Source organism: Eucyclogobius newberryi, unplaced genomic scaffold (assembly GCF_026437365.1).
Source record: "Eucyclogobius newberryi isolate DKJ021-1_F unplaced genomic scaffold, fEucNew1.0.hap1 SCAF_22, whole genome shotgun sequence".
In the NCBI taxonomy this organism is placed as follows: Eukaryota; Metazoa; Chordata; class Actinopteri; order Gobiiformes; family Gobiidae; genus Eucyclogobius; species Eucyclogobius newberryi.
This window is the reverse complement of record NW_027315857.1, coordinates 20,439,426-20,465,251: the sequence shown is the minus strand read 5'-3', so window position 1 is coordinate 20,465,251 and position 25,826 is coordinate 20,439,426. Positions and strand designations below refer to the sequence as shown.

General features: G+C 39.2%; 1 protein-coding gene across 1 annotated transcript in view; it reads right to left on the bottom strand.

Moving 5' to 3' along the window:
* trpc5a (transient receptor potential cation channel, subfamily C, member 5a) overlaps positions 1-17,885 on the bottom strand; it is a 77,840-nt gene extending 59,955 nt beyond the window's left edge. Inside the window, exons 1-7 of the mRNA XM_072459114.1 lie at positions 17,850-17,885; positions 16,162-16,264; positions 15,067-15,317; positions 8,874-8,990; positions 8,606-8,668; positions 7,147-7,284; positions 5,784-5,990 (exon numbers count right to left, since the gene is read on the bottom strand). Of these exons, the coding sequence (XP_072315215.1) occupies positions 5,784-5,990; positions 7,147-7,284; positions 8,606-8,668; positions 8,874-8,990; positions 15,067-15,317; positions 16,162-16,264; positions 17,850-17,882 (912 nt within the window). The 5' untranslated portion in view covers positions 17,883-17,885. The remainder of the gene's footprint in view (positions 1-5,783; positions 5,991-7,146; positions 7,285-8,605; positions 8,669-8,873; positions 8,991-15,066; positions 15,318-16,161; positions 16,265-17,849) is intronic.
* Positions 17,886-25,826: the final 7,941 nt, after the last annotated feature.

Here is a 25,826-nt window from a genome sequence, read left to right as displayed (position 1 = left end):
GGCTGACAATGACAGAAATGTAGAATATGGATTTTATTTTATTTTTATTTTTTCACCCCAAGATCAATAATCCAAGGCTCTCATCAGAAATGTACGGAAACTGTGCCTTTAAATGAGTTGGCTGTAAAATTAAAGGTGCAGCCCAACCCTCGTCTCCATGGCGACGTTAATGCTTTGCTCGTAGTGTTCCACAGCGAACGCGAGACAAGCAGATGAGCCCCTTCACAGTAAGAGCGCAGAATTTGTGAGCGTACAAATGTAACAAATGAATTAAATAAATAAATTGAATAAACTACGAATTGATGTGTTGCTCTTTTAAAAAAAATTGTAAAATTATTCTAAATTCCAAAATTGAGGTAAAAGAGAAGAGGAAACTTGGAAAATCCTCAGAATATCCCAAATTATGACAAATGTAGGTGGTTTTGTCACACCTCAGATCAGAACCTGTTTAAACACTTTATTATTGTGTATTATTAATACCACTTTTTAAAATTTTATGAGATTTATTCCGATTTTTGGACAAATACTTAAGACTTATGTTTCCATGTCATCTACAAACTAAATTGCTCTTTTTGATGAAGTTTAAATACAATTGTGAGGCTTTTTTTGTCATAGAAACTCATACAAACTGACATTTCTACCCCGTAAAAAATCTAAATTGTTGCTCATTTTTGTTGTATAAAGACTCAAAATCGTTAGCATTCTGATCTGATCTACATTATCTTTGAAGCGTACTGCAGTATACTTCATTTTGCCTCCAGAAAAATAAGAAAGAAAGTTTGATTGACGCTTGTAATACACAGTGGACCCTCGTAGGTGATGTTTGAACTGCTAACTGCTCCCGCTGCCTCTGAATCATAATTAAAACATTCACAAATCCATAATGTGCAATATTGAAATACACTTTAAGCAACTTTAAGTCCAAGTATCGACAGTTTCTCCCTCTTTTTTCTCCGACTCAAAACAATGCCATCCGCTGCCAATTAGAGAAGAACTATCTGCTCACGACGCCGCAGAGGGAAGTGGATTTATTTTAATTAGATTTATGCACTAAACAGAACCAAAGAGAAAGTGACCGAAGACGCGTTTTAATGACAGCGTTTGTCATAAAGCGCCGCGGCAGAAATGTGCGCTCGACTTGGCCTTAATTGGAAATAAATTCAGATTCTATTCAATTCTAATAAGGTGAATAACATCCAAGAATCATAAAACATGTCGTGAATAGGATTAGTTTGGCTGAAGGGACAGAATACATCGTACTTATAGAAAAGGTGCAACATGTGACATTTCTCAGTTTGTTGCCGCTGTCAGTGAATAAGATAATAAGATTCACAAACTCTGAACTTTCTTTCTACATTTATAATAGCAAAATACAAATAAAATTTTAAAAAAATCCGCCAAAAAATCCAAAATTAAACAATTAAAAAAAAAAAAGAAAAAAAAAAAATGTTAAAACAAATAATAAAAAATAATTTAAATCAAAATTAAAATAATAATGCACGAATAATAAATTGGTTAATTAAATAAGATAAAAACACACTTTAAATAAACAATAAACAGAATATGCAATTTCTGGTTACATTTGCTTTGGCTGGAATGTTAAAAAGAAAAAGTTATACTATTGTGAACGTATCTGTCGCCACGGAGACAAGCAGTTGACGTCCTTTGGCCAAGCTACAGGAAAGGTCTGCGACTGAGCAATTAAAACACCTGCAATTTAATCAATGCAAGACAGATCGGGTTAAAATGGACGTATTATGCAACTTTAATGAGCGTTTCGCCTCGTTCCAACGGTGTTTCCTCGTCATTAGTTTACTCGTACTTATATTTTGAATCTTGCACGTTCAAGTAATCGTGCATTGTCCCGAAACTGACGCCCAAGTGCTCGGAGAAGCCCTATTTTAACCTACCCCCTATCCCCGCCCACAATCTCTCTAATTCAGTTGCGATTATTTGAAAAACTCAGACTCTTCGTGACACATGTTGTGATCTGAAATGTCACGTAGCTACCTTTTCTGGTTGCTATGGTAACCACGACGAGGCGGAGCTTATCGGTTTTGAAGTCAACGGAAATAATCTTGTTTTCAAGCCGTTTAAGATCAAAATTGTGGTTTGCAAGGATCAAAATGAATAATTATGGTCCGCTTATGTTATAGTTCAATACTTAGTGCTTGAAAAAAAGCATAATTATGTGTCCTTTAATGTCACACTGTAGAACAACTGAGGCAATATATTGACTTAAATCATAGTGGAAGCACCAAAGCACAAAACTATTCTCCTTTTGGTCATAATTTTAGTATTAATGATGGTGTGAATTCATTAAAACGGTTCAGTCAGCTCTTGTCAAACGAGCCGCACTCACGGGAACACGCTCGGAGCATGTTACGGCTCGTGCTAGCGCCTTTTTTATTCACCGAAACATGCTAAAGCCAAAGTCCTCCGGGTGTTTGAACATGTACGTCTCCACGGCAGCATTTATATGCGCTGTGAAAATATTCATGAGCTGCGTAAATATTTCACCAGGACATCGACAGGGATGACAGATAATCGAGCGTCCCCGCGTTAGCCGCTCGAGCTGGTGATAACGCAGAACAAATATGACCGAGTAAATCTCAATATTTAATGTTTGAGGAGAAAGGAGAAGTGTTGATGAAGCAAATGTTTACAAATCTGAAGGACGACTTTGTTAAGCCAATACAAAAGGTAAAATTACATGTAGACAAATAAGGGCTCGTCCAGGGTAAAGGTTTGTGACAAAGTAAGTCTCACAAATGTTGCAAAAAAAAGCATAATACTGCACGTTATAATATAAAATGAATATTTAAAGCGAATTCAAGACTTGACCGGATATTTATCATGTAATAAAGTAAGCTGTGCTGTTTATGTCTAATTATATAAAGCATTTTTATGGTCCATGAAACAGGAAGCTAACAGTGGTGTGCCGTTAGCATGCTAGGCCCTTGTGGTTTGAGTTAGTACTGAATTTAAATCTTTTAAATTTCTTTTGAATCTTTTATCTTTAAACTTGTTTATTTTTTAGGTTAAATATGACCTCAATGTTCAAGAAAACACAAATTTAACTGCTTCTAACCTGGAGCGAACAGATCAGTGCTGAAACATCGAGACAAACACAGCTGAATTGTTTCTCTTGTATCTGCCTCCTGAACCCGAGAAGAGGAAAGGAAGCGACGCGGCCCTCGTTGTTATTACCAACATTTCTTAAAAGATTAAGTTGTTGATATTATTGTAATATGCTAATAATGATTTGTGCACTCATTACGTTAACGTCTGTCAATCTTCTGTTAGTATCTGCACCGATATCAGCACTGGTCTCGATGTCGCTAACTGCAGAATGAAGCCAACAACAAGCTACTATACTTTTACTCCAGAGCGACTTATATGTGATATTATTCATTATTTTCACACCGACAACCACAAGAGGGCGCTCTCGGCTCTAAGCGACGCAGAAGAAGACTCTGCACTTCCTCTACCTCTGGAGTTTGTGGAGTTGTTTAGAAGTGACACAGAGGAAGAAGAATTCAATGGATTTAGTGATTTGGGGTAAAACTGATGCACTTACCACAGTTCTGTCTGTGCGTCAAGTGTTAGCGTTAGCATACGTACACCTATTCACCATGTTCTCTAATCTGTTATTATTTTAAATGTGACTTATACTCCAGTGAGACTTATATATGTTTTTCTCTTCTCTATTATGCATTTTTTTGGCTGGTGCAACTTATTCTCCGGAGCGACTTCTACTCCGGAAAATACGGTAGTTGCGGAGCCGATCGTAAACACAGTGCACTTTGCCGTCCCGTGTTGATGTGCTAATTCCACCTATCACCTCCGTCCCGCTGCTCAAGGGCGGCTCTGCGTCGCCTTTAGCACTTTCACACCATTGTTTTTAAGCTATAACTCGTCCACTAACGTCTTCTCATCTTCTCCGCAGAGACATCAGGGCCAATATATGAAAGCGAGGGTGAGATTTACGACACGGCAGACGTCAGTGAAGGCAGCGCGGTGAAAACACAGCGAGGAGGTGACTTTGAGGAGACAAAAACACACACACACACGGGGAATCCATTCATAAAAGAGGGTTTAACTGTGATGATTAGTGACGAAAAATTACAGCAGAAAAGCAAGATATTCTATCGCTAGGAAGTCCTCAAAATGGCGTCCTTGACAAGGAAAAGTGACATGATATATGATGAGCAGCTATGTAACAATATCCCACTCTCACAGTACGAGGTTCATGGTGATATTTCGAAAAAAGGCTAAAAGAAAATGAGGAATTATACTTTAAAAATGGCTTTGAAGTGGTCCTTATTGTCCAAAGATTAAATCACAGTTCTTTTTTACTTTCTTTCTTTTTATAGATCACAATTCCTCTAATCTAGCTTCGACTCTCTGAATGATCAAGTAAATAGTAAGTTAATAAGCTAATAAAACACATAATAATGATGTAAGTTAACATAAACAGTCAGATATAAAAGCTTTATTTTTCACTTTCAGCAGGACTTTTTAGAGACTTATTTTTAGTTCGTCCGGGCACAAATTATACTATAACTAGTACTAAACGACAAGACAAATGTAGACAAACTGCATCTAATATACTTTATAGATGTTCTACTCTCTAAACATGTTTATTTCATTTTTATTTGTGGTTTCAATTTCAATTTAATTTAAGTCAGCAAAAAATTCACCGTCACAATCGAGAAGGAGCCGAGAGAAGAAAACATCTCATAATTATCTGCCGCTTTCTTAAACACAAACAACAAAAACACAAGCTGGTTCAGAACACATCTGAGTTTAAAACAACCGAAAGCAAAAATGAGCCCGAACGATACTGAAAACACAACATTTAACCGCCAGTAAAAGTGAGCAGACAGATCGAGGTTGAGCGATTCGAGCGGCATATCCAACACGGCGGAGCTTTGAAATCTTAATCAACTGTTTAACTTAAATGACTGATGAACTGAGACCACGACTAAACGTTTATGACGAGCGCGACCAACGCAAACGTGGTAAATGTGTTTCATTCTTTCTCTTGAACTCCTGCTTTAATACGAGAAGGAAGTGAAACCAGAAGTTACATCAATTGTTTGAACATTTGGTCTCGTGTGTCCTATTTTCCGGACTATGAGTCGCACCAGTCAAAAAATGCATAATAGAGAAGAAAAAACATATATAAGTCGCACTGGAGTATGAAATGCGGTTGCAAGAGTGAAATCAAATAATATCACAAAAAAGTCGCTCCGGAGTATAAGTATATAAGTATAAATATAAGTAGTTGCAGTCCGGCCAAAACAATGAAAAAAGGTGCGATTTATAGTACGGAAAATACAGTATGTTTCCCTTGATTTGGGTCATAACAAGAATAACAATGACTTTAAAGGTCCCATAACATGCAAAATCGACTTTTCAGAGCTTTTAACCTTCTTACATTGCTATTTATGCTTCATATATGTTCCCAGAGTGTTTTTTTGATTGATTCCCGCAGTGTTTAGCTATATTACAGACTATCTCCTTTCCTCCAATCTCCAAACTGTCGGGTGGTGGGGCAAGACCGCGTCATAAGGGCAAGCACGTGTCATTATTATAAAAAAAGCATGTTATGGCACCTTTAAACCATACAAACGAGCAACAATTTATGACCAAAATATTCTATCTTTTTAATGGGGAAAAAAAAGTCCTCAAAATGTTGCGACAACCCACAAAAAGCATGTTTGTGACTGAAAGTGGCGTCAAATTGCCGTTTCAAAGGGTTAACGAGTTCAGCCCACCTCCTTCTGGTGGTACTTGATGGCGAGCTTGAGCTTGGCGAGGTCGTGGCACTGCCGCGGGTCCAGCTCCTCGCTCTGGTCGTTGTCGCGGTGATTCAGGATGGTCTCCAGTTCTCGGGAACTCCGGGCCTGGTCCAGGAGGTCTTTGGCAAAGCGCTTGCACTGCTGCGACAGTTCCTCGTACTCCTGGCGAAACTCGTTCTCCACCTGAAATACGGAGGGAAGGAAAATAAGCAGCAATCGAAAGACCTCAAGCAATATTTAGTTATTTGCGTCATGATTTAACGATTATTCACACTGAAATCCTTGAATTTGCCTTTTTTCACAGGTCTAACTTTAAAAAAATCAAACTTTCTGAATGAAAAAGTAATGCTATTGCCCCATAAACAGCCAGATAAAAAGTACTTTTTGGAGAATAGACTGAACTGCAATGACTCATCGTTGCTGCCGATTAGTCTCGCAATTATGAATTCTTATGGTTAAATTGTGACCTCAATAATCTCGATTATCAATTCAAGGAATAAAGTTGATTTAATGCTGCTGAGTATTCTGGTTGTGAATTATTACTGACATTTTTTTATGATGGTCTGGTCCATGTAGTGCCATTTTCAATAAATAAATCAATTAAATAATCTGAACTGAACTAAACTAAAATAGAAATTATGATTTAACCACAAAGTGAAATGGTCGCAAAGAATCACAAGTCTAACATCAAAGTTAATATGGAGGTTACATACTTATTGGACTTATTGTGGCCCCAAGCAAGATTTATTTTGGATCCAATAAAATTATAGAACCAAAATTAATAACATTTTAGCAAGTCTTGTATTGATTAAAGGTTTGTTAGATGTACTAAATGGGTTTATAAATGTCTTGGACGAGGATTAAAAAAAAAAAAAAACGAATGCCACTTAATTATAGAAATATTGCTTTATACTGTTCTTTTAAGAGCAGTTTCAAATGTTGTCTGTTTTTATTTTTATGCTGTATTTTTTGCAACATTTTGGCAGTTTCAATACAAAAAAATATACAAAAAACGTTTGAATTTATCTTTTTAAAAAATATATATATCTTCATAAAATAAAAGATAAATTCCCATTGAATATTACATTTCCAAAAAGTCCCTGGAAACTCATGTCCAACCCAGATGAGTAAATTATATATTTTAGGTTCAAATATAGGAGCAGAAAATTGTTTTTAACCCGCAATTTCAGTCAGTTTCTCGCTCCCAATTTAAAATGTTCCTCTAGTTCTCCCAGTGCAATTTCAGCACCACGGATAGCTCATGCGGTAAGTTTCAGAACCCTGGACAGCTCCCGGAGTATAATTGAAACACATCGAAAAGGGCCGATTGGATTCGTACTTTGCTGAGTTCCTTGAGTTCCCAGCCGAGTCTGAAGGCCGTGAGGATGGGGTCTTCACTGGAGAGAGCGATGAGAGAGGGCGAGGCCAGCGCTTTGTAGATGTTCAGCCGCGATCTGGAGTGTCTCAAACTGTCCACCTGCACGAACAAGGAAAGACGGCGTAACAATCCCACCTCATTTGTGTAGCGCATTTTACACACAAATAGTTTCCAAACTATTTTATATTAACAATATAAAACCAACATTTAGCTCTAAAAGTCAGCAAAATATAATATTACACTTAATTTAAAATAAATGGAACCAGGCCAAATAAAATCAGAATTATTAAGTAAAAAAAAAATTGTAGAAAATAAATAAGTAAGGCTACCCCAAATAAATTGTCTGTTTGCTGTAACCCGAGTCAACATTTTTCATCTGGCTCGGTCGGTAGGCAAATTCTTATTTTTTTCACTTTGAAGGCAAAAAAAAAGATCCAAATTTGGTCATTTTTTGAGTCGGAGTGACCACCACGGGTCAGGCTTCAACAGTCAATGACGGAAAACGTCGACCTTTTGTACGCCGCTATCCTTTATTTTGGTAGCTAAGGCGAGCGGGGGGAACATGCGGGGGACATGGGCGCCGCCATGTTTGTTGTGATGACGCTACTGGGCGTGTTTCAATCCCAGAATGTATTTGCGTAAGTCAAATTTCACACTCTGACAGAGCCTGGCATTACTCTGGACATGTCAGTGGCGCCGACGAGGGTAATCCAATTTGTTAAAGGCAATATGACGACTCCTACGCGCATTCTGTTTTGTAACAGACGCATGTGGAGGACTGAAAATGATGACGCATGTGTCTCGCGGTGCGTTATCAGTCCTTTGAAATGAAAGTCAAGTTAACAAGCGTGATAAAACTATTTGACACGGTGGTTCAGGACAGACCGGTCGGTAAGTCGGCGAAATAATTGAAAAATAAAAGATTTTGACGTTTTTTCAGCAAAATGCGGATATTTATTTTTCAGTCGGCTAGTTTCATAATGGGTCGGTCGGGTTACGGCAAACAGACATATTATTTTGCTCAGCCTAATTAAAAAAAAAAAAATGCATAAAAGACAACTACACAACTCATGCGATGCTAAACGCCAGTGAATAAGTCTATCTTAAATATGTTCAAATTGCTTGAATTGTATATACACTTTGAGTTAGACATTTAGTAGTAATTCCAATTTGCAAATAAGTATTTTTTGTTTTTGAATTTCAACTGTTACAACACCTTTTTTTAAAAACAAATTTAATCTTATTTTAGGTTCAGCAATAGATATTCTTTCATTATTATTGATAGATAGGACATTTTCCCTTTTAATTTCCCCTAAATAAGACTCAAATTAAGTTATACACCCATATTTCTAAGCAATTGTTTTACCCAAATAACATTAAAATAACATTTGAATCTTTTGGCATTTGAATGTGTTTTTACCTCTGAACTTGAGACACACTCGACACAGTCACAGCGGATTTGGTGCGGTCTGGGAATGGTGACCTGAAAATACAAAGAAGAAACAAGATTGGGTTGATAATAGAAGACGTTATAGTCCTGTAATCTCCAATCTGAGCGAGAAACAGCAGCACGTGTTCTGAATTCAACAAGATACTGCGTTTTACAAAAGTGAAGATGATCCGGAAGCGTTAAAACAATATTAGATGCTTCAGCTTTTCCACGACTATGACTGTCACTAAGTCTGTACCTTTCTCTGGACGAGGAGTTTGATGATCTCGTAGTTGTTGGTGTGCGCGGCGAGCATGATGGGCGTGATGTCCGGCGTGAACTCTGAGAACTGACTGTCCATCATCAGAGACGGCATCTGGAAATACAAAGGGAGAAAACACACTTTAAAAGTCATTGTACAGAGTTTGAATTCAAGTGGAAGTACTTTTACACACTTTTACTGCCATTGTATCCTTGGGCAAACCATTAACCAACTTACCGACACCTTTAAAAGCATGTAGAGCATAATTTTCATCGTTTTTATTTCATTAAAGGAGACATATTACGCTTTTTCAGTCATTTATATTTTGCTCATTGTCAACTGCAACATTGAGCTAAAATGGCTTAGTAACAGTCATTTCAGATTCATCACTAACTTTTAAGAAAATATTGAATAAGGACGTGTGTGTGGCAGGGGGGCGTGGCCGACTCACAGGGCGGCAGACGAGACACACCCACACGTCAGCTGATCATCGAATCAGACCTGGTCTTTTCACCGCCACAGTTCAGTCTGAGCTTTTGTGATTTTTCTGCTTTACGTTGGATGTTTTACACTTGCCGCTGCTGCTCGTCTGTCCACGTCCTCTGCGTGTTCCTCTGCGTGTTCCTTTGCGTGTTCCTTTGCGTGTCGTCCTGCTCTGTGCTCTGTCCACCGCCCGCATCATTTATTATCGTAACATAAACCTTGTTAAAACCTGCCTCGGTCTCTTAAACTCTGCGCCGAACCAGCAAAGCTTTAAACGGAGCGCTGCAGTAAAAATTTGAGTTTAAATGGGTTGATCACATTTATTGAGTACTATATGTTCTTGTATTTTATTATTATATTTTCCATAATTTCCATATGATTTCGACATGTTATACCTCATTACGATCGCTTTCACAGTAGTACGTGTGCTATTACTTTTGACATTTGAACAACTTGTATTTTTTTGTATTTTTTGCAGTATTTTCAAAAATATTAGTACTCCATTTAGCCCGTTTCAACTCCTTAACGCTTTAACCGATTTCAACAAGTTATACCTCATTACGATCGCTTTCACAGTAGTACGTGTGTTATTACTTTTGACATTTGAACAACTTGTACTTTTTGCAGTATTTTCAAATGTATTAGTACTTTTTCCCCATTTAAATGAATTTGGACATTATGAGTGTCTGCGGAATTCTTTAGCCTTTATTCTTTAGAATTTTGTGACGGAGCCAGTCGAGCGAGCGAGCGAGAGAGAGAGAGAAAGAGAGAGAGAGAGAGAGAGAGAGAGAAAATGGAAAGAGGAAAGGAAATAAGAGAGGAAGGAATATAAAGAGGGAGCTGGAAAGTAAGAGAAGTAACAGAATAGGAAGAGGAAAGGAAAGAAAGACGGTGAGAGAGACAAGAGGGAGAACAAGGGGGAGGGAGAGACGAAAAAGAAAGAGAGAGAGAGAGAGAAAGAGGGATAGAGGCTTCAGCCATTGCTAGGGGCGTCTAGTTTCCAGTGTCATTAACAGTGTCTTTCTTTAGTTTGCGCTTTGACCCGAGGGAGGGAGGAGGGAGCACTGATCAAGAGGCCAAAGCCGTGACTCGTTTGAAACCCGTGGCAAACATGTGTGAGGGGGCGGGGCACATATGCAGTCCCACCCACTCCGCCGCTGCGCTCCAGTATTTAACCACGTGTTTGCACTGGGCGTTTTTCTGTGTCGAGCGTAATGTTAGCACATTTTCTCCAAACATCTCGCGACCCCCTTGGCACGGCCCCCCCTTTAACTGGCGCGGACCACACTTTGAGAAGCTCTGGTCAAGAACAAAGCATCTCGTCAATATTGTTTTTGATGAATGCTTCTGTACTTTGTTCCCTGTGAAATGTGCAATACTGTGTTTTTTCAATATTCTCTGTCCATAAAACCAGCTGAGTTTTTCTATAAGAGTTTTATAAGAGTTTTTCTATAAGAGTTTTTTTATAAGAGTTTTTCTATAAGAGTTTTTTTATAAGAGTTTTTCTATAAGAGTTTTATAAGAGTTTTTCTATAAGAGTTTTTTTATAAGAGTTTTTCTTTAAGAGTTTTATAACAGTTTTTCTATAAGAGTTTTATAAGAGTTTTTTTATAAGAGTTTTTTTATAAGAGTTTTTCTATAAGAGTTTTTTTTATAAGAGTTTTTCTATAAGAGTTTTATAAGAGTTTTTCTATAAAAGTTTTTCTATAAGAGTTTTTCTATAAGAGTTTTTTTATAAGAGTTTTTTTATAAGAGTTTTTCTATAAGAGTTTTTTTATAAGAGTTTTTCTATAAGAGTTTTTCTATAAGAGTGTTTTTTTAATAAGTTATCTGTTTTTTGTTGTTTAGTTCTGTGCCTACTTTGTTTTGCAACACTGGAATTTTCCCATTTTGGGACAAATAAAGACTTATCTTAACTTATCTTGTCTTAAATAAAATAAACTAAAACAATCAAAAAGCGTGAGGGATGCAGCTAAAACAGTACATCTTCCACACGCTTCACTATTCACGACATAAAAGAGTTTGAAAGAGCCACCAGAGCTGACGCTGGTACATCATTTAACAGCGAATAAAAGACTGGCATTTAAAATTTAACAGCAATATAAAACGGGAAGCTGAATATTAACCGGTTTTATGAGTTTTTCAAGAAGTTTCCATCCCCTTGTGTCACTCTGGTCTTGTGGAGGACTTGATTGTTCCTCAGAGACAGAAAAACCCTGCTGTTCTGGAGCTCTCCGGGTCGGTCCGTTCACCTCCCTCTTCACCTCCCTCTTCACCTCCCTCCTCCTCTTCCTCTGACCCCTCTTCCTCTCTGCGTTTACCCCCGCCGTGAGAGTCCAAACCAGCTGGAATCCAAATCAAATGTTTTCCATGTCACTGTTTTTCCCTTTTCCACAGTAACGAAAAACAAGACACTTCTTCTGGTACGGCTTTATAATAACGACACCTTGATTAGCCTTAATAAAGCATAAACAAAGACTTAAATCACAATGAATGTCATGAATTAAGCCTTTGTTCATGCTTTCTTCAGGCTAGTTTTGATAAAGAGTTGGACTTTTTCTTTACTGAGGCAGGAGAATTTTTGAACATCTAATTATACATTTTCGGATGCATTCTAATTGCAGTTAGATTTGTGTTTATGTTTTTAAATCAGGGTTGAAGTTGAGTTGACATTGAACTGGAATATAAATAGCGGTCTAAACTAGGATTAGCAGCAGGTTTCATACCAAAAACAGAACTCAGGGGCCGTAATGACATGTTTTAATTACAGTCTTGCCATGTGCTAATTGCGCCACTGCAACTTGGGATTTGATTGTGGATAATCTTGCAGCCCTAATGTCGAAATGTCAGAGGTTTTCAGCACCACGGACAGCACGCAACCAGTAATACGTTCACTTTAATTACATTTTAATGATATAATTAAGTTTTACTGACGCACGACGTTGATCGCATTTATTTCTTTGCCATTTGTGCGTCTTGGTAAATACACTTTCCAACGAAACGCTGTCAGAGAATGGAAACAAAACTCGACACAAATTGATTCAAACGGAGCACATTTGTTCTGATACTTGTCCAAAAGCCGTCCCACAATCCTCCGCGTCGGCCAAGGGTTGGTCTCCATGGCGACCAGGCTTCGCAAATATCATGGCATTTTATTTGAACCTAGCCCACTGTTTCTCATTTTTTTTTCTTAAGTCCTGGTTTAGTCCTGGTTTAGTCCTGGTTTAGTCCTGGTTTAGTCCTGGTTTAGTCCTGGTCTATTCTTGGTTTTGTCCTAGTTCAGTCCTGGTTTAGTCCTGGTTTAGACCTGGTTCAGTCCTGGTTCAGTCCTGGTTTAGTCCTGGTTCAGCCCTGGTTCAGACTTGGTTTAATCCTGGTTTAGTCCTGGTTCTGTCCTGGTTTAGTCCTGGTTTAGTCCTGGTTTAGTCCTGGTTTAGTCCTGGTTTAGTCCTGGTTCAGCCCTGGTTCAGTCCTGGTTCAGTCCTGGTTCAGTCCTGGTTTAGGTCTAGATTTAACAGTTTAATCCACTCAGATTTGTCCATGTCTGAGTTATGCTCCTGGATATTATTGACTCCTTTAGTCCTGGTTTATTCCTTCTTTGTTGGTGGTCTGGACCTTGTTTGAACCAAGATTATTCCTTAGTTTTTTTGCTTAGTATAATCTTACTTTAGTGGTTCTGCTCCAAGGTCTGAGTCCTGGTCCAAGTCAGGGTCTGAGTCCTGGTCCGAGTCAGGGTCTGAGTCCTGGTCCGAGTCTATGCCTTTTAGTCCAGGTCACGAATAGTTATAACTGGAAACATACATCACGATTAGGTCAACAACTGGTCAACAATTATGCTCTGGTTTAGGACCTGGTTAACTTTGGCTTAACCCAGGTCCCCAGGGATTGTTAAAAAGCCCAAAAACCCAACATATTGTACAATTTGTGCCGTCCATAACTATTGAGAAGCATTTCTATTCGACATGTTTGCATCATGTTGCCGTGGTGAAAGTTTAGCTTTTGCCGTGACCTTAAAATCGTTTTTGTGCCAAACTCGTTTCAGGATCAGGGCCATTTTCACGCTGAGCCAATCGTCGCCGAGTTCACACCAATGCAGCGTGAAAATGTCCTTAAACCGTCTGGTCTCGGGGCGATTCGGGACGACACGTTTCCCTCCTCTTTCCCGAAAACACAGGCAGTAAAAGCTTCAGTGAAATGACAGACGTTACAGACTCGTTGGCGCCGCCTTTGAGGATTGTAGTTGTCGTTTTAATTAATCCCGTAAGAACATTAATCCCTGAACAGTAATTTGACTGTTAGTAATCCACAGATTTGAGTTAGATTCCTGTACTTTTACTACGCGCCACCTGGACTGGTTCATGATATTTTCAGATATTAAACCAAATGAGGTAACGATAATATTGTAATTAGATTGATTATAGATATGCAGGATTAGAATACTGAGGATATTGTCAAATAATAGCTGATTAAAATGACACTTTTGCACTTGAACTATGAATTTTATAGTCGTGTTTAAGCACATTTCTGACATAATGTTGTACGAATATCATCGGCATAAATTATCATTATGTCAGCTTTAAATTAATGTTCCTTAGTAAACAGTTTATAAGGCGTTAATAAGCACTGTTTTTTGTTTATGAGCACTGAAAATAATTTGACTTTCACAGAATAATCAAACTTTCTGTGCATAGTTTAATATTAGACTCAAACAAGTTAATCATTTCATTGCAACTAATTGATTATTTACAGTAATTAATCGTCAGTTAGTTTTGTAATTAAATAATTGTTTTCTGACCTTTACACAGAGTCCACAGCAAGACTCAGACAAAGCTGGATTTATGACACAAGGCATTTGTAAAATCTGTGTTTTTAATGTAAATAGAATTGTTGAAGACGTTCTCTTTAGCGTCATCGGATCTTTATTCCCTGATTTGAATAACTAATCGATCAATCAAAATAAATAATCAACAGATGAATCGATTACTAAAATGATCGTTAGTTGCAGCTCTAATTTAAAAACACTCACGTTTGTAATTATAAGCCATCTGCAAATGTTATTAAATGCGTTACAAGTGCTGAGAAACAAATAACTAATGCTTTTTAATCAACAGTTTACTCACAAACCTTATTTCAAAATGTTTCCATCATTATATATATATATATATATATTTATAAGATAAGATAAGATAAGATACGATAAGATAAGCCTTCATTTGTCCACACATGGGGAAATTTCGGTGTTGCAACTTAATTAGATACTGAAGAAAGGAACAGATAACACTCTTAATAGAAAAAAAACTCTTATAAACAAAACTCCTATGGACAGAACCTCTCATATTCTTAATAGGGAAAAGAGAGAACAAAAAATAAATGAATAAAAATAAAAATTTAAAAATAAAAATAAATAAAATATAAATAAAATAAAAAGATAAAAATAAGCTAACATAGGACAAAATAATACTAATCGTAGGGGTAAAGTAAACAGTTCTATGCATCTTTTAATGAAGATATCTGTTTTGGTCAGTACCCACCCTTTTGCTCAAGTAACAAATACATCTAAAATATTCCAGGTAAATTGAAATTGAAATTGAACATTACATGACATTATTTCTGCAGTAATGTAATATAATGTAATGTGTTTCTTCTTTGTGTGAAAAAAGAAGATCAAACCCTTTTATAAACACGTAAAGGACACAAAGTGAATGACCTGCTTCTCTCCGCTGGGCCTGCGGTGCGACAGCAGCAGCTCCACGGCGCCCACCACCTCCTTCCGGATGGCGTAGAGCAGGGCGTCGCCCGTGTGGATGCCGTGGTCCAGCAGGAGCTCCATGATCTCCAGGTTCTCGTTCTCGATGGCGATGAGGAGCGCGCTGCGGCCCAGCGGGTCCAGGCAGTTCACGTCCATGTTGTAGTAGACCTCGGCCTCACGGAGCGCGTGTTTGACCCCCGCATAGTCCCCTGAGGACGGGCGAGAGGACGGGGTCAGAGGTCGAGAAACACATTCACTTCAACGCCGCTTTCGGGTCAAAATGCACAATGCAATTACAGGCTTCTTAAAGGACACATATTATACAAAATGGACTTTATACTTATGAGCATTACATGACATTAAACATCGTTGCCTCATCAAAAACATACCTGGACTTGTGTTTTAACTGTATTTGAACTTCATTCACACTTATTTGATAAATCCTGTTTACAAGGTTGTCTCGGTCTGAGCCTCACGAAGGCAAGTTTATTTGTAGAGCACATTTCATACACATGATAATTCAAAGTGCTTCACAACAGCAGGAAAAACGGCAGCACTTCCTGCTTCCGAAGAGTGCAGACGCTTTCTTGCTCGTTCCAGCTGGCTATCGCTGCTTTCCTTATCTATATTGCTTTTTAATCAGTTTTTGTCTTCCAAACATTTTTGCTTATGACTTTTTCAAGTAAACCAAATTGAAACAAATCCCTCTGTTTCAATTCCCCCCCGAATTGTGACGTCAAAGTTAGAAAATCTACATCATTTTTGAGCCCATACATCACCACCAAGCCATGACCATCAAATAAATCACGTTCATTACATCTGTGCATGTCAGTTGATTTGACCCTCCCATGGTTCAGTAGATGACGCTTAGAAGGAGCACATGGATGAACGTTTTAAGTTCTAAAACATGACATGCTAAAGCCGAGTTAAAGCCCAAGTTAAAGCACCTTTAAAGCCCAATAACAAGAGAGATAATGCATAATATGTGTCCTTTAAAGACCCAGCAGAAGTGCTCCATCTGCTGGTGGCCTGGTGTCGGTGCGGGGGCGTCACCTTTCTCCACGGCGGTGAGGTAGGCCTTCTCCTCTGTGGACAGCTCCACTTCAGCGCGGACGATCTGCAGAGGGATCCTGTCTCTGTACGGCGAATACGTGGCCTAAAAACACGCCAAACAAGGTCAGATTTAAGAGCACGTTGGCGTCGTTTGGCGCGGCGTTTACTGGAAATACAATCAAGCACAGTCGTTGCCATGGAGAATCGTGCATGTTGTTTACGTCGTAATGTTGAAAACTAAAGTATAAAGATATTTACAGCCTGTTCTCTTGATCCTCAGTTAATACATTTAAGACATGTTTTCAGTAACTGTTGAATTGACAGACCAGACTAAAACAGGACTAAAAAGAGACTAAACCAGGGCCAAAGCCAGGACTAAACCGGGGCCAAAGTCAGGACTAAACCGGGGCCAAAGTCAGGACTAAACCAGGGCCAAAGCCAGGACTAAACCAGGGCCAAAGCCAGGGCCAAAGCCAGGACTAAACCAGGGCCAAAGCCAGGACTAAACCAGGGCCAAAGCCAGGACTAAACCAGGGCCAAAGCCAGGACTAAACCAGGGCCAAAGCCAGGACTAAACCAGGGCCAAAGCCAGGACTAAACCAGAGCCAAAGCCAGGACTAAACCAGGGCCAAAGTCAGGACTAAACCAGGACTAAACCAGGGCCAAAGCCAGGACTAAACCAGGGCCAAAGTCAGAACTAAACCAGGACTAAACCAGGGCAAAAGTCAGGACTAATCCAGAGCCAAAGCCAGGACTAAACCAGGACTAAACAAGGACCAACGCCAGGACTAAACCAGGGCCAAAGTCAGGACTAAACCAGGACCAAAGCCAGGACTAAACCAGGGCCAAAGCCAGGACTAAACCAGGCCCAAAGCCAGGACTAAACCAGGACTAAACCAGGGCCAAAGTCAGGACTAAACAAGGACCAAAGCCAGGATTAAACCAGGGCCAAAGCCAGGACTAAACCAGGCCCAAAGCCAGGACTAAACCAGGACTAAAACAGGGCCAAAGCCAGGATTAAACCAGGGCCAAAGCCAGGACTAAACAAGGACCAAAACCAGGACTAAACCAGGGCCAAAGCCAGGACTAAACCAGGCCCAAAGCCAGGACTAAACAAGGACCAAAGCCAGGACTAAACCAGGGCCAAAGCCAGGACTAAACCAGGCCCAAAGCCAGGACTAAACATGACCAAAGCCAGGACTAAACAAGGACCAAAGCCAGAACTAAACAAGGAACAAAGCCAGAACTAAACAAGGACCAAAGCCAGGACTAAACAAGGAACAAAGCCAGGACTAAACAAGGACCAAAGCCAGGACTAAACAAGGACCAAAGCCAGGACTAAACAAGGAACAAAGCCAGGACTAAACCATAATCGGTGCTGTTCCTGTTGCCGACCTCTGTCCGTCAAAACCAACCCGACCCAAAGTTGCACATATTGTATTTAGTCTAGAAAGTAATTCAGTCAGAAAAGGTGTGAAATATTGGCTCTGGCTCAGTCTGTAATTCATAAACGCCGGAGCGATTTGTCAAAGTGTGAAGGGCGTTTGTGGGGCATGAAAACGATCCCAGTGTCACAGTAAAGAAGATTAAAAAAAGAAGAACAAATGATCAACACCGCTCAAAACATTTATAAAGTCTGAAAGTAAATAAGGAAATATTGGTTAAAAACAAAGAGGAAAAGTGCTCACCCTTTTGTAGTACAGCTGTGTCATAGGATTCATCTTGAGTCTGCAAGAAAAGAGAAAGAGATTTGTCCAGTGTGTGATTCGAAACATGCGACCAATCAGAGCACACGTTATAGTTACATTTGAATAATGTATTTGAAAAAGCTGAAAGAGATCATGAAGATCCTGCAGGACTCCAACAGAGTCAAAACAACATTTGTGTTTGATCATGATTTATTTTCAGAATCAGGAAAAGGTTTATCACCATAGTTTTAAGAAAAAGAAGAAAAAAGGGGGGAAAAAACATAGATAAAACATAAATCAAATTAATACAATTAATACAATCAATAAAATCAATCAAATTAATAAAATATGATTTAATAATTTTAAATCATTAATGTATATATGTATATGTATTCATTTGTTTAATTTAATGTTTTAAATATTTTGTAATAGTAGAAAAAGCTTCAGTTGTAGTCATCTGGACTCAGTTTGCAAAAATAGACGTTTCGACTCTCATCCAAGAGTCATTGTCAATAACAGAATTTAGGTCGAGAACTCCGATATTAATACTGTTCTGTGGTAAGACCCGCCCATTGGGAGGAGCCTTCCTGAAGTAGAAAGAGTTGTTTGTTTCAACAGAAACAAGCTCGGTAGATACAAGGGGGGAGTTTCTGTTTCTGTTTCAGTTTCTGGCGGGTCTTACCACAGAACAGTATTAATATCGGAGTTCTCGACCTAAATTCTGTTATTGACAATGACTCTTGGATGAGAGTCGAAACGTCTATTTTTGCAAACTGAGTCCAGATGACTACAACTGAAGCTTTTTCTACTATGGAACACGCCTGGACGAATGAGGGATTACACCGAAATATTTTGTAATATATATATACAATAAAAACAAAAAAAACAAGTCCAAAGGGCTTGTAAAATAAAATAAAAATAATCACTAATAAAATGAAGGCACAATAAGTCCCATTCAGACCAAAGTTTATCAAATTAGTAAATTTCCAAATTCAATCCGAATGTAATTTTTTTCCCATTTGTCTGATGTTTATTACAATTTCAAAATGTATTAAAATGTCAAAATTAGAATATCCTGTACAAATAACTTTTCTAATTCTAGTCAGATCTTTTCGGATTTTTTGTAACATATTAAAATATTACTTAAACAACATTTTATGACACATATCTAACGTTCGATACACATTGCCCACGTTTAATCATAATGCACATTTTAATCAACATCTCCCGACAGGATCTTGTGTCGTTGGAGGAAACGACATAACCTAAATAACTGCAGCCAATTTTAATACAATTTCAACATTATTTTCCCACGATACTTTTCCTGGGTTTAGCGCCAACGTTTGCCCCTTGAGTCAAGTCGCTCTCGTTTCCGTGAGGTTGGACTGAGCGGGAACACTGTACAAGAGACTGCTGCTCTCGCCTGATGCAACCGTGAGGAAAGAGCAGTACAAGAGTTACCTCACGGTTCAGACAAAGTGGGTCGAAGCGCTGCTAAATCATACACCGCAGTATCGTCCAATCAGGTGAGAGAATCTGACCGGTGAGGCGGGGCTAACCTCTCTGCCGCGGTGACACAGGGAGAACATGCAGACCCACAACCTCGCGCCGCTTTTTACCACAGCGTTGATTCGTTTTTGTGAGTACGAATCCCGGCTCGGGCAGTTTGCTGTATGTCCTCCCTTCTCTCTCATCCCCATTTCATGCTGAGTTGTGCTGTCTAATGAAACAAAATAAATAAATAATAATGATAGTAAAGAGAAATGAAATAAACATAGGTCAAGCATTGTAATGCGCCCCCTACAGGCTGAACGACTCATTGAACTATGATGCAGTTAAGATGACTGTATTTTGAATTTTGCTGAACAAAAAAGCACATTTTAATTTTTTAAGTTTATTTTTTAATTTGACAATACAAAGAGAGCAACTTTATTTTGTTGAATTAATGTTTAGGAAGTTTAAAAAAAAAGGTTGTTTCTTTGTGTAAATTCTGCATAAACTTTTAATGAGTGTGTCCCTGGTGTGATGTCACTTCCTGTCATTTTCTACGGATTCAAAAAAAAAAACTTTTCTCCACAAATACCTGCTCGATTGGTGTAAAAGTATAAATTATATGTACAACAGGTACAAATACACCAAATAAAGTCAAAACATCCTGAACAGTGTTATAATTATCTTAACTAGTGCAACAAAGAAAGTACTGTCCTTTTGTGTTGAAAATGATGATTCAAAAAAAGAGCATGTTTTGATTATTACCGCGGTAACGAGTATCGAGTCTGTTCCTTTAGTATCGGAATCGAGTTTAAATTTTACCAACATTTTTCTGTCATTCGTTTAAATGTTGACGATCCGAATGATCTCGACGTTCCGGAATTTCGCTCCAAACTCGATCCTGGGACCTCCCGCGTGCCCCGCCCCCTGAGCCCCGCCCCCTCCCCCCTCCCCCCTCCCCCAAGCTCTGCCCCTGAAACATCACAGGGTTAAATACGTTGTTTTATAGTACTAATTGGACTGTTCTCTCTCTCTCTCTCTCTCTCTCTCTCAAAAGCCTCTGATTTTCTGCTCCACTTTTCCGACGCTCCTCGTCTCTTTATCCCGTCTGTCTCTTTCCGTTCCGTCGCTTCACTCACTCTCTCTTTCCTCTTTCACTGACCTCTGTTGCCCTTCTTTTTCTCACCAAACTTTCTGTCCTCTCTCTCACTCTCTCTCTGTCTGTCTCTCTCGTTCCTCTCCCCTGGTTTCCTCCTTCATTTCTCTTTCCTCTCATATTTTCATCTTAATTTCTCTTTCCTCTCCTCTTTTACCCACTTCCATTTCTCTTTCCTCTCCTCTTTTACCCACTTCCATTTCTCTTTCCTCTCCTCTTTTACCCACTTCCATTTCTCTTTCTTCTCCTCTTTTACCCACTTCCATTTCTCTTTCCTCTCCTCTTTTACCCACTTCCATTTCTCTTTCTTCTCCTCTTTTACCCACTTCCATTTCTCTTTCTTCTCCTCTTTTACCCACTTCCATTTCTCTTTCCTCTCCTCTTTTACCCACTTCCATTTCTCTTTCTTCTCCTCTTTTACCCACTTCCATGTCTCTTTCCTCTCCTCTTTTACCCACTTCCATTTCTCTTTCCTCTTTTCCTCTATCATTACTCACCTGTTTCTCTCCTCTCTTTCTTCTCTCACTCTTTCTCTATCTGTTCCTCTCTTTCCTCTTTCACTGACCTTGGTTGCTTTTCTTTTTCTCTACCCGTCTCCATCTTCCTCTCTTTCTACACCCACATATCTTTCTCTCTTGCACTCGCTCTCTTCTTCTCCTTTTTTCCTATCACCTGTTTCGCTCTCCTCTTCCTCTCTCTTTCCTCTCCCTTTTCTCCTCTTTCATTTCTCTTTCCTCTCATTTTTTCACCTCTTTTTTCTCATTCACTCACCCTTGTTTCTTTTCCCCTCCCTCTTTTCCTCACCTCCATTTCTATATCCTCTGTCTCGCCATCCCCCTCTCTCTATCTCTCTTCTCTCCTCTCACCATTCTCGCCATCACTCACTCCTTTATTTGCATCCTTTTACTTCTCTTTTCTCTTTCGTTCTCTCTCTACGTGTCACTCTCCCACTCTGTCTCTCTCCTCTCCTTACCTCCTACCCTCCTTTCCACCTTTTGCGCTTCTCTCCTCCCCATCTCTCTCTCTCTCTTCTCTCTCTCTCCATCTGTCTGTCTCCCACTCTCTCTCTCTACATATATCATTCTTCCTCTCACGTTTCTCTTCATCATCCCATGTTTTTCATTTCCTCTTCTCTATTGCATCTCTATTACCATCTTTCTCTCTCTCTCCATCTCTCTTTCTCCTCCTCTTTTGCTCTCTCTCTGTCTCTCTCCCACTCTATCTACATCTTTTTTCCATTTCCCTTTCCTCTTTTTCTCACCTGCATTTCTCTTTCCTCTCTGTCTCCATATATATATCTTTCTACTCCTCTCATTTCTCTCTCTCTCTCTCTCCTTTTCTCTCTCTCTCTCCTTCTCTCTCTCTCTCTCCTTCTCTCTCTCTCCCTCCATCGCTCCCGCCGGCTACAGTTCTCACACAATCCTCTTTGACTGAGCACATCTGCCTCTTGCATTTTTTAGCTTTCGGGTGCACGCTTCGTTCGTTTGCCTCCCCTGCTTTATTTCTACGTCTTCCTCTTCTTCTTCTTCTTCTTCTTCCTCTTCTTCTCCTCTCTCTCTCTCTCTCTCTCTCTCTCCACCTCCTCCTGAACAAACAAACAGCTGAATCCTCTTAAAACGAGCAAATCCCGCTCTAAGCCGCGTCGGTAATTAGGAGCTCACGCGAGTCTGAGCGGAACCGACGTGGTTTCTCACAGAAGCGTCGCGTCCAAAGCCTCGTTTACGACTGAAACGAGACGCAAAGTCAAATGAAACTTCACCTCTTTATGAAGCTCGGGGCTGTGTTTTGTAAAAAAGCTTGACTAAAACGACCCCCAATTAAAACCGGAGCTGTTCCTGAACCCGCTGGAGAACAAACAAAAGGCTCTGTGATCGAGTGTTTGTTGCATCTCGACCACAAACAATCAGATTTAGTGAGTGTTTTGAAGTTTAAAAAGTAAAAAGCCTTTACATTATTGATCCAAAGGCTGATTTGAGTGAAATAGAGTGGGTTTTTAGCTTGATAGTTTCCCTTTTACAAGACAAAAAGGAACAAATGAACAGGTTTTAAAGAAAAAGCGTGCGTTTGCGAGTCTGAGCGGAAGCGACATTGTTTCTCGCAGAAGCGTCGCGTCCAAAGCCTCGTTCACGACTGAAACAGAACGCAAAACGCAAAGTCAAATGAAACTTGACCTCTTAATTAAGCTTTTTGTGCGGGAAACGATCGAGCATTTGTTGCGTCTCGACCATAAAAAAATCAGATTTAGTGAGTGTTTTAAAGTTTAAAAAGTAAAAAGCCTTTACAGTATTGATCCAAAGGCTGATTTGAGTGAAATAAAGTGGGTTTTAAGCTTGATAGTTTCCCTTTTACAAGACAAAAAGGAACAAATGAACAGGTTTTAAAGAAGACATAATATGGTGATGTATTAAACTAGATCATTAGTGTACATTAAAAAAGCAAATTTGATCAAAACCGGCTTAGTAATAGAAATCTATTCCGTGTTCAAAAATGCAGATCTGATAAGCGCTGCCTCTTTGCCACAGGTTTTTGAACAATCACACATAAGTAGATGTGTGGGAGGGGCTAGGGGGAAGGTGAAAACTAGCATTTTCAGAGCCCTGAAGCCCACAAATCAGTTACAATACAACTCGGAGAACGCTAATGATGGCGTTATACCGTTAGAAAACTGAAATCTCTGAAAGTTAAAGGGGACGTCAGCAGTAAAACTAACTTTTCTAAATAAATCTCAACGTTTTTGAGGGACTGTCCGCTCGTTATCAGTATCGACCGGGTTTTCATGACGATTTAAGAGTCACAAATCACGCTTATTGTGAAAAACAACAAGCAAAAAGATGATTGTCTCGTAAAATACATCTTAATCGGCCGGATAAAAGAAGTCACACCTTTTTTCATAGTTCTGGCCAGGGTGCGACTTATACTTACATTTATACTTATATACTTATACTCCAGTGCGACTTATGTATGTTTTTTTCTTCTCTATTATGCATTTTTTGGCTGGTGCGACTTATACTCCAGTGCGACTTATATATGTTTTTTTCTTCTCTATTATGCATTTTTTGGCTGGTGCGACTTATACTCCAGTGCGACTTATATATGTTTTTTTCTTCTCTATTATGCATTTTTCGGCTGGTGCGACTTATACTCCAGTGTGACTTATATATGTTTTTTTCTTCTCTATTATGCATTTTTCTACTGGTGCAACTTATAGTCCGGAAAATACGGTACCAAAACCAAAGTATTTGCTGAGGAGATCAACACAACAATGACAATAAAAACACTTAGTTTGATCATTTATGGATTAAACTAGGACAGACTTCCTACAAGGACAAAGTACCATCATCACTTTTAAATGCGCCAGAATGAGTGTGAAAACGACTCAAACTCAAAACACAAGCTTTTGTTTTTCGATAACGACGTACGGAAAACCGCGACGCAGCAGAACAATCCCGAAACATCCATTTTGAAGGCGCTTTTCAGTTGTTCTTGTCTAACGCGGATCTGAAACAGGAGCATCGCCTCTGTTCTCATCAGTCGTTTTTTAATTACGCCGCAGCACGTTACCGACACGAGCGGCGGCGGGGAATAAAAGCCCCGGACTCAGCACAAACCGCGAGCTCCACTCAGCAACAACGCCGGCAGCTCGCCAGACGTTAGCGGGCGAGGTGCGCGGGCTGCTGGGGGGCTTTGTCCTGCTCTAGCTCCATCCGAGTCGTAGCATTATTATATTATGAATTATGAAGCCAAAAGCACGTTCGGTGACTCCAACTTTGTGGCGCAGTGAGACGAGGCTAAAGCTATAGCAGTAAAACAGAAAAAACGACGCCAGTTTATAGCTTTTTCTGCATTTATTTCACTTTTCTGCGACTCTACGCCGTGTTTTTCTACGGATTATGCACCGGAAGTATATGTTTTGATACACTGATAAGAGAAGAGAAGCTTTATTTGTCCAATAACTGAGAGATTCCAGTGTTTAGGCACAGAAACACCGATTATTAACAGAAATTGAGTAATAAAAACAGATAACTTCTTTAAAAATATACTTAAATATATAGATAAATATAAATAAATATACATAAATATAACTAAATAGGGATAACTATGAATACATATAGATAAATATAGATGAATAGAAATAAATATAACTAAATATTGATAAATATAAATAGATATAGATACATATAAATACATATAGATGAATAGAAATAAATATAGATGATTAAAAATAAACACAAATAAATACGAATGAATAAAAATAAACAAAAATAAAAATAAATGAGAAAATGAAAAATAAATGAAAAATGACACACTCTTATTTACAGTAAGTGGCTTTTATATGGACATATTGCACCAGGGATGATTGGCACGGACCTGATAAACAGGTAGCAGCCGATGCTAAGCCGTTAGCATCACTGTAAATACAGCGGTCACAAGATCAAGTCAACGTCCTGTTTTCGCCTGAGTCGGCGCTCTCTCTTGTCCAATCGCGTCGCTTTAAAGCAGAACCGAGTAACTTTAGCGATAATAGTCAGCGAACAGACCCAAAAGAGTTTAATGTTGATAATAAAACATTTATTCTCGCCAAATATAAGTTAAAAATCCATGGTTTTCCAGAATGTTGGCCATGTTGCTAAGATAATTTCCTGCTTAGAGACAGACAATGCAAACACGCCAAAAATACATAATAAAGTCCCTGTGATGGTCAAATAAGGTCAAAACATCACTTATTTCTCCTTTAACTTTTAAAAAATCCATGGCTTATGCCTTATTGTACAGTGATGCGAGTGTCATTGTACACAAAAACACGCTTTTTAGGATGACTTTTGGTTTTTGATTGCGCCGTTAATGGTAATCCGGTCACATTTTTCACAATTATATCACATACAATGTTCTAAAACTGGACCGTAAATGTCTACGTCGAGGTTCAAGCATCGTACGAAAATAAACGAACGGAAAAAATGTACCAAAACGTGCGGAAATGTCACTTTGAACATCTTTGTGCACGTTTCTTGTCCTTTTTTTTCATATATATAAATCCAGATCGCCGGTCATTCACAGCTCCCGGTTGCTCTCGCTGCTCCCTCAGTCTGCCGGTGTTTTTGTGCAGTCGTTTGTCACACGTCGCCCCCGCTCTGCACACCGCCCCGCTCTGCACAACCACCCCCCCAACCGCCGCCGCTCTGCACACCGCCCTCCCTCCACGGCTCAAACCTCTGCTCACACCAGCTCCTTCAGGACATTTTGTTTTTTTGACACCGAATAACGCGCAGATGCTGAAATAAACACAAAGCAAATTCTGTTTTGCGCGGTTTTTCCAAGACAAAACTGAAAGG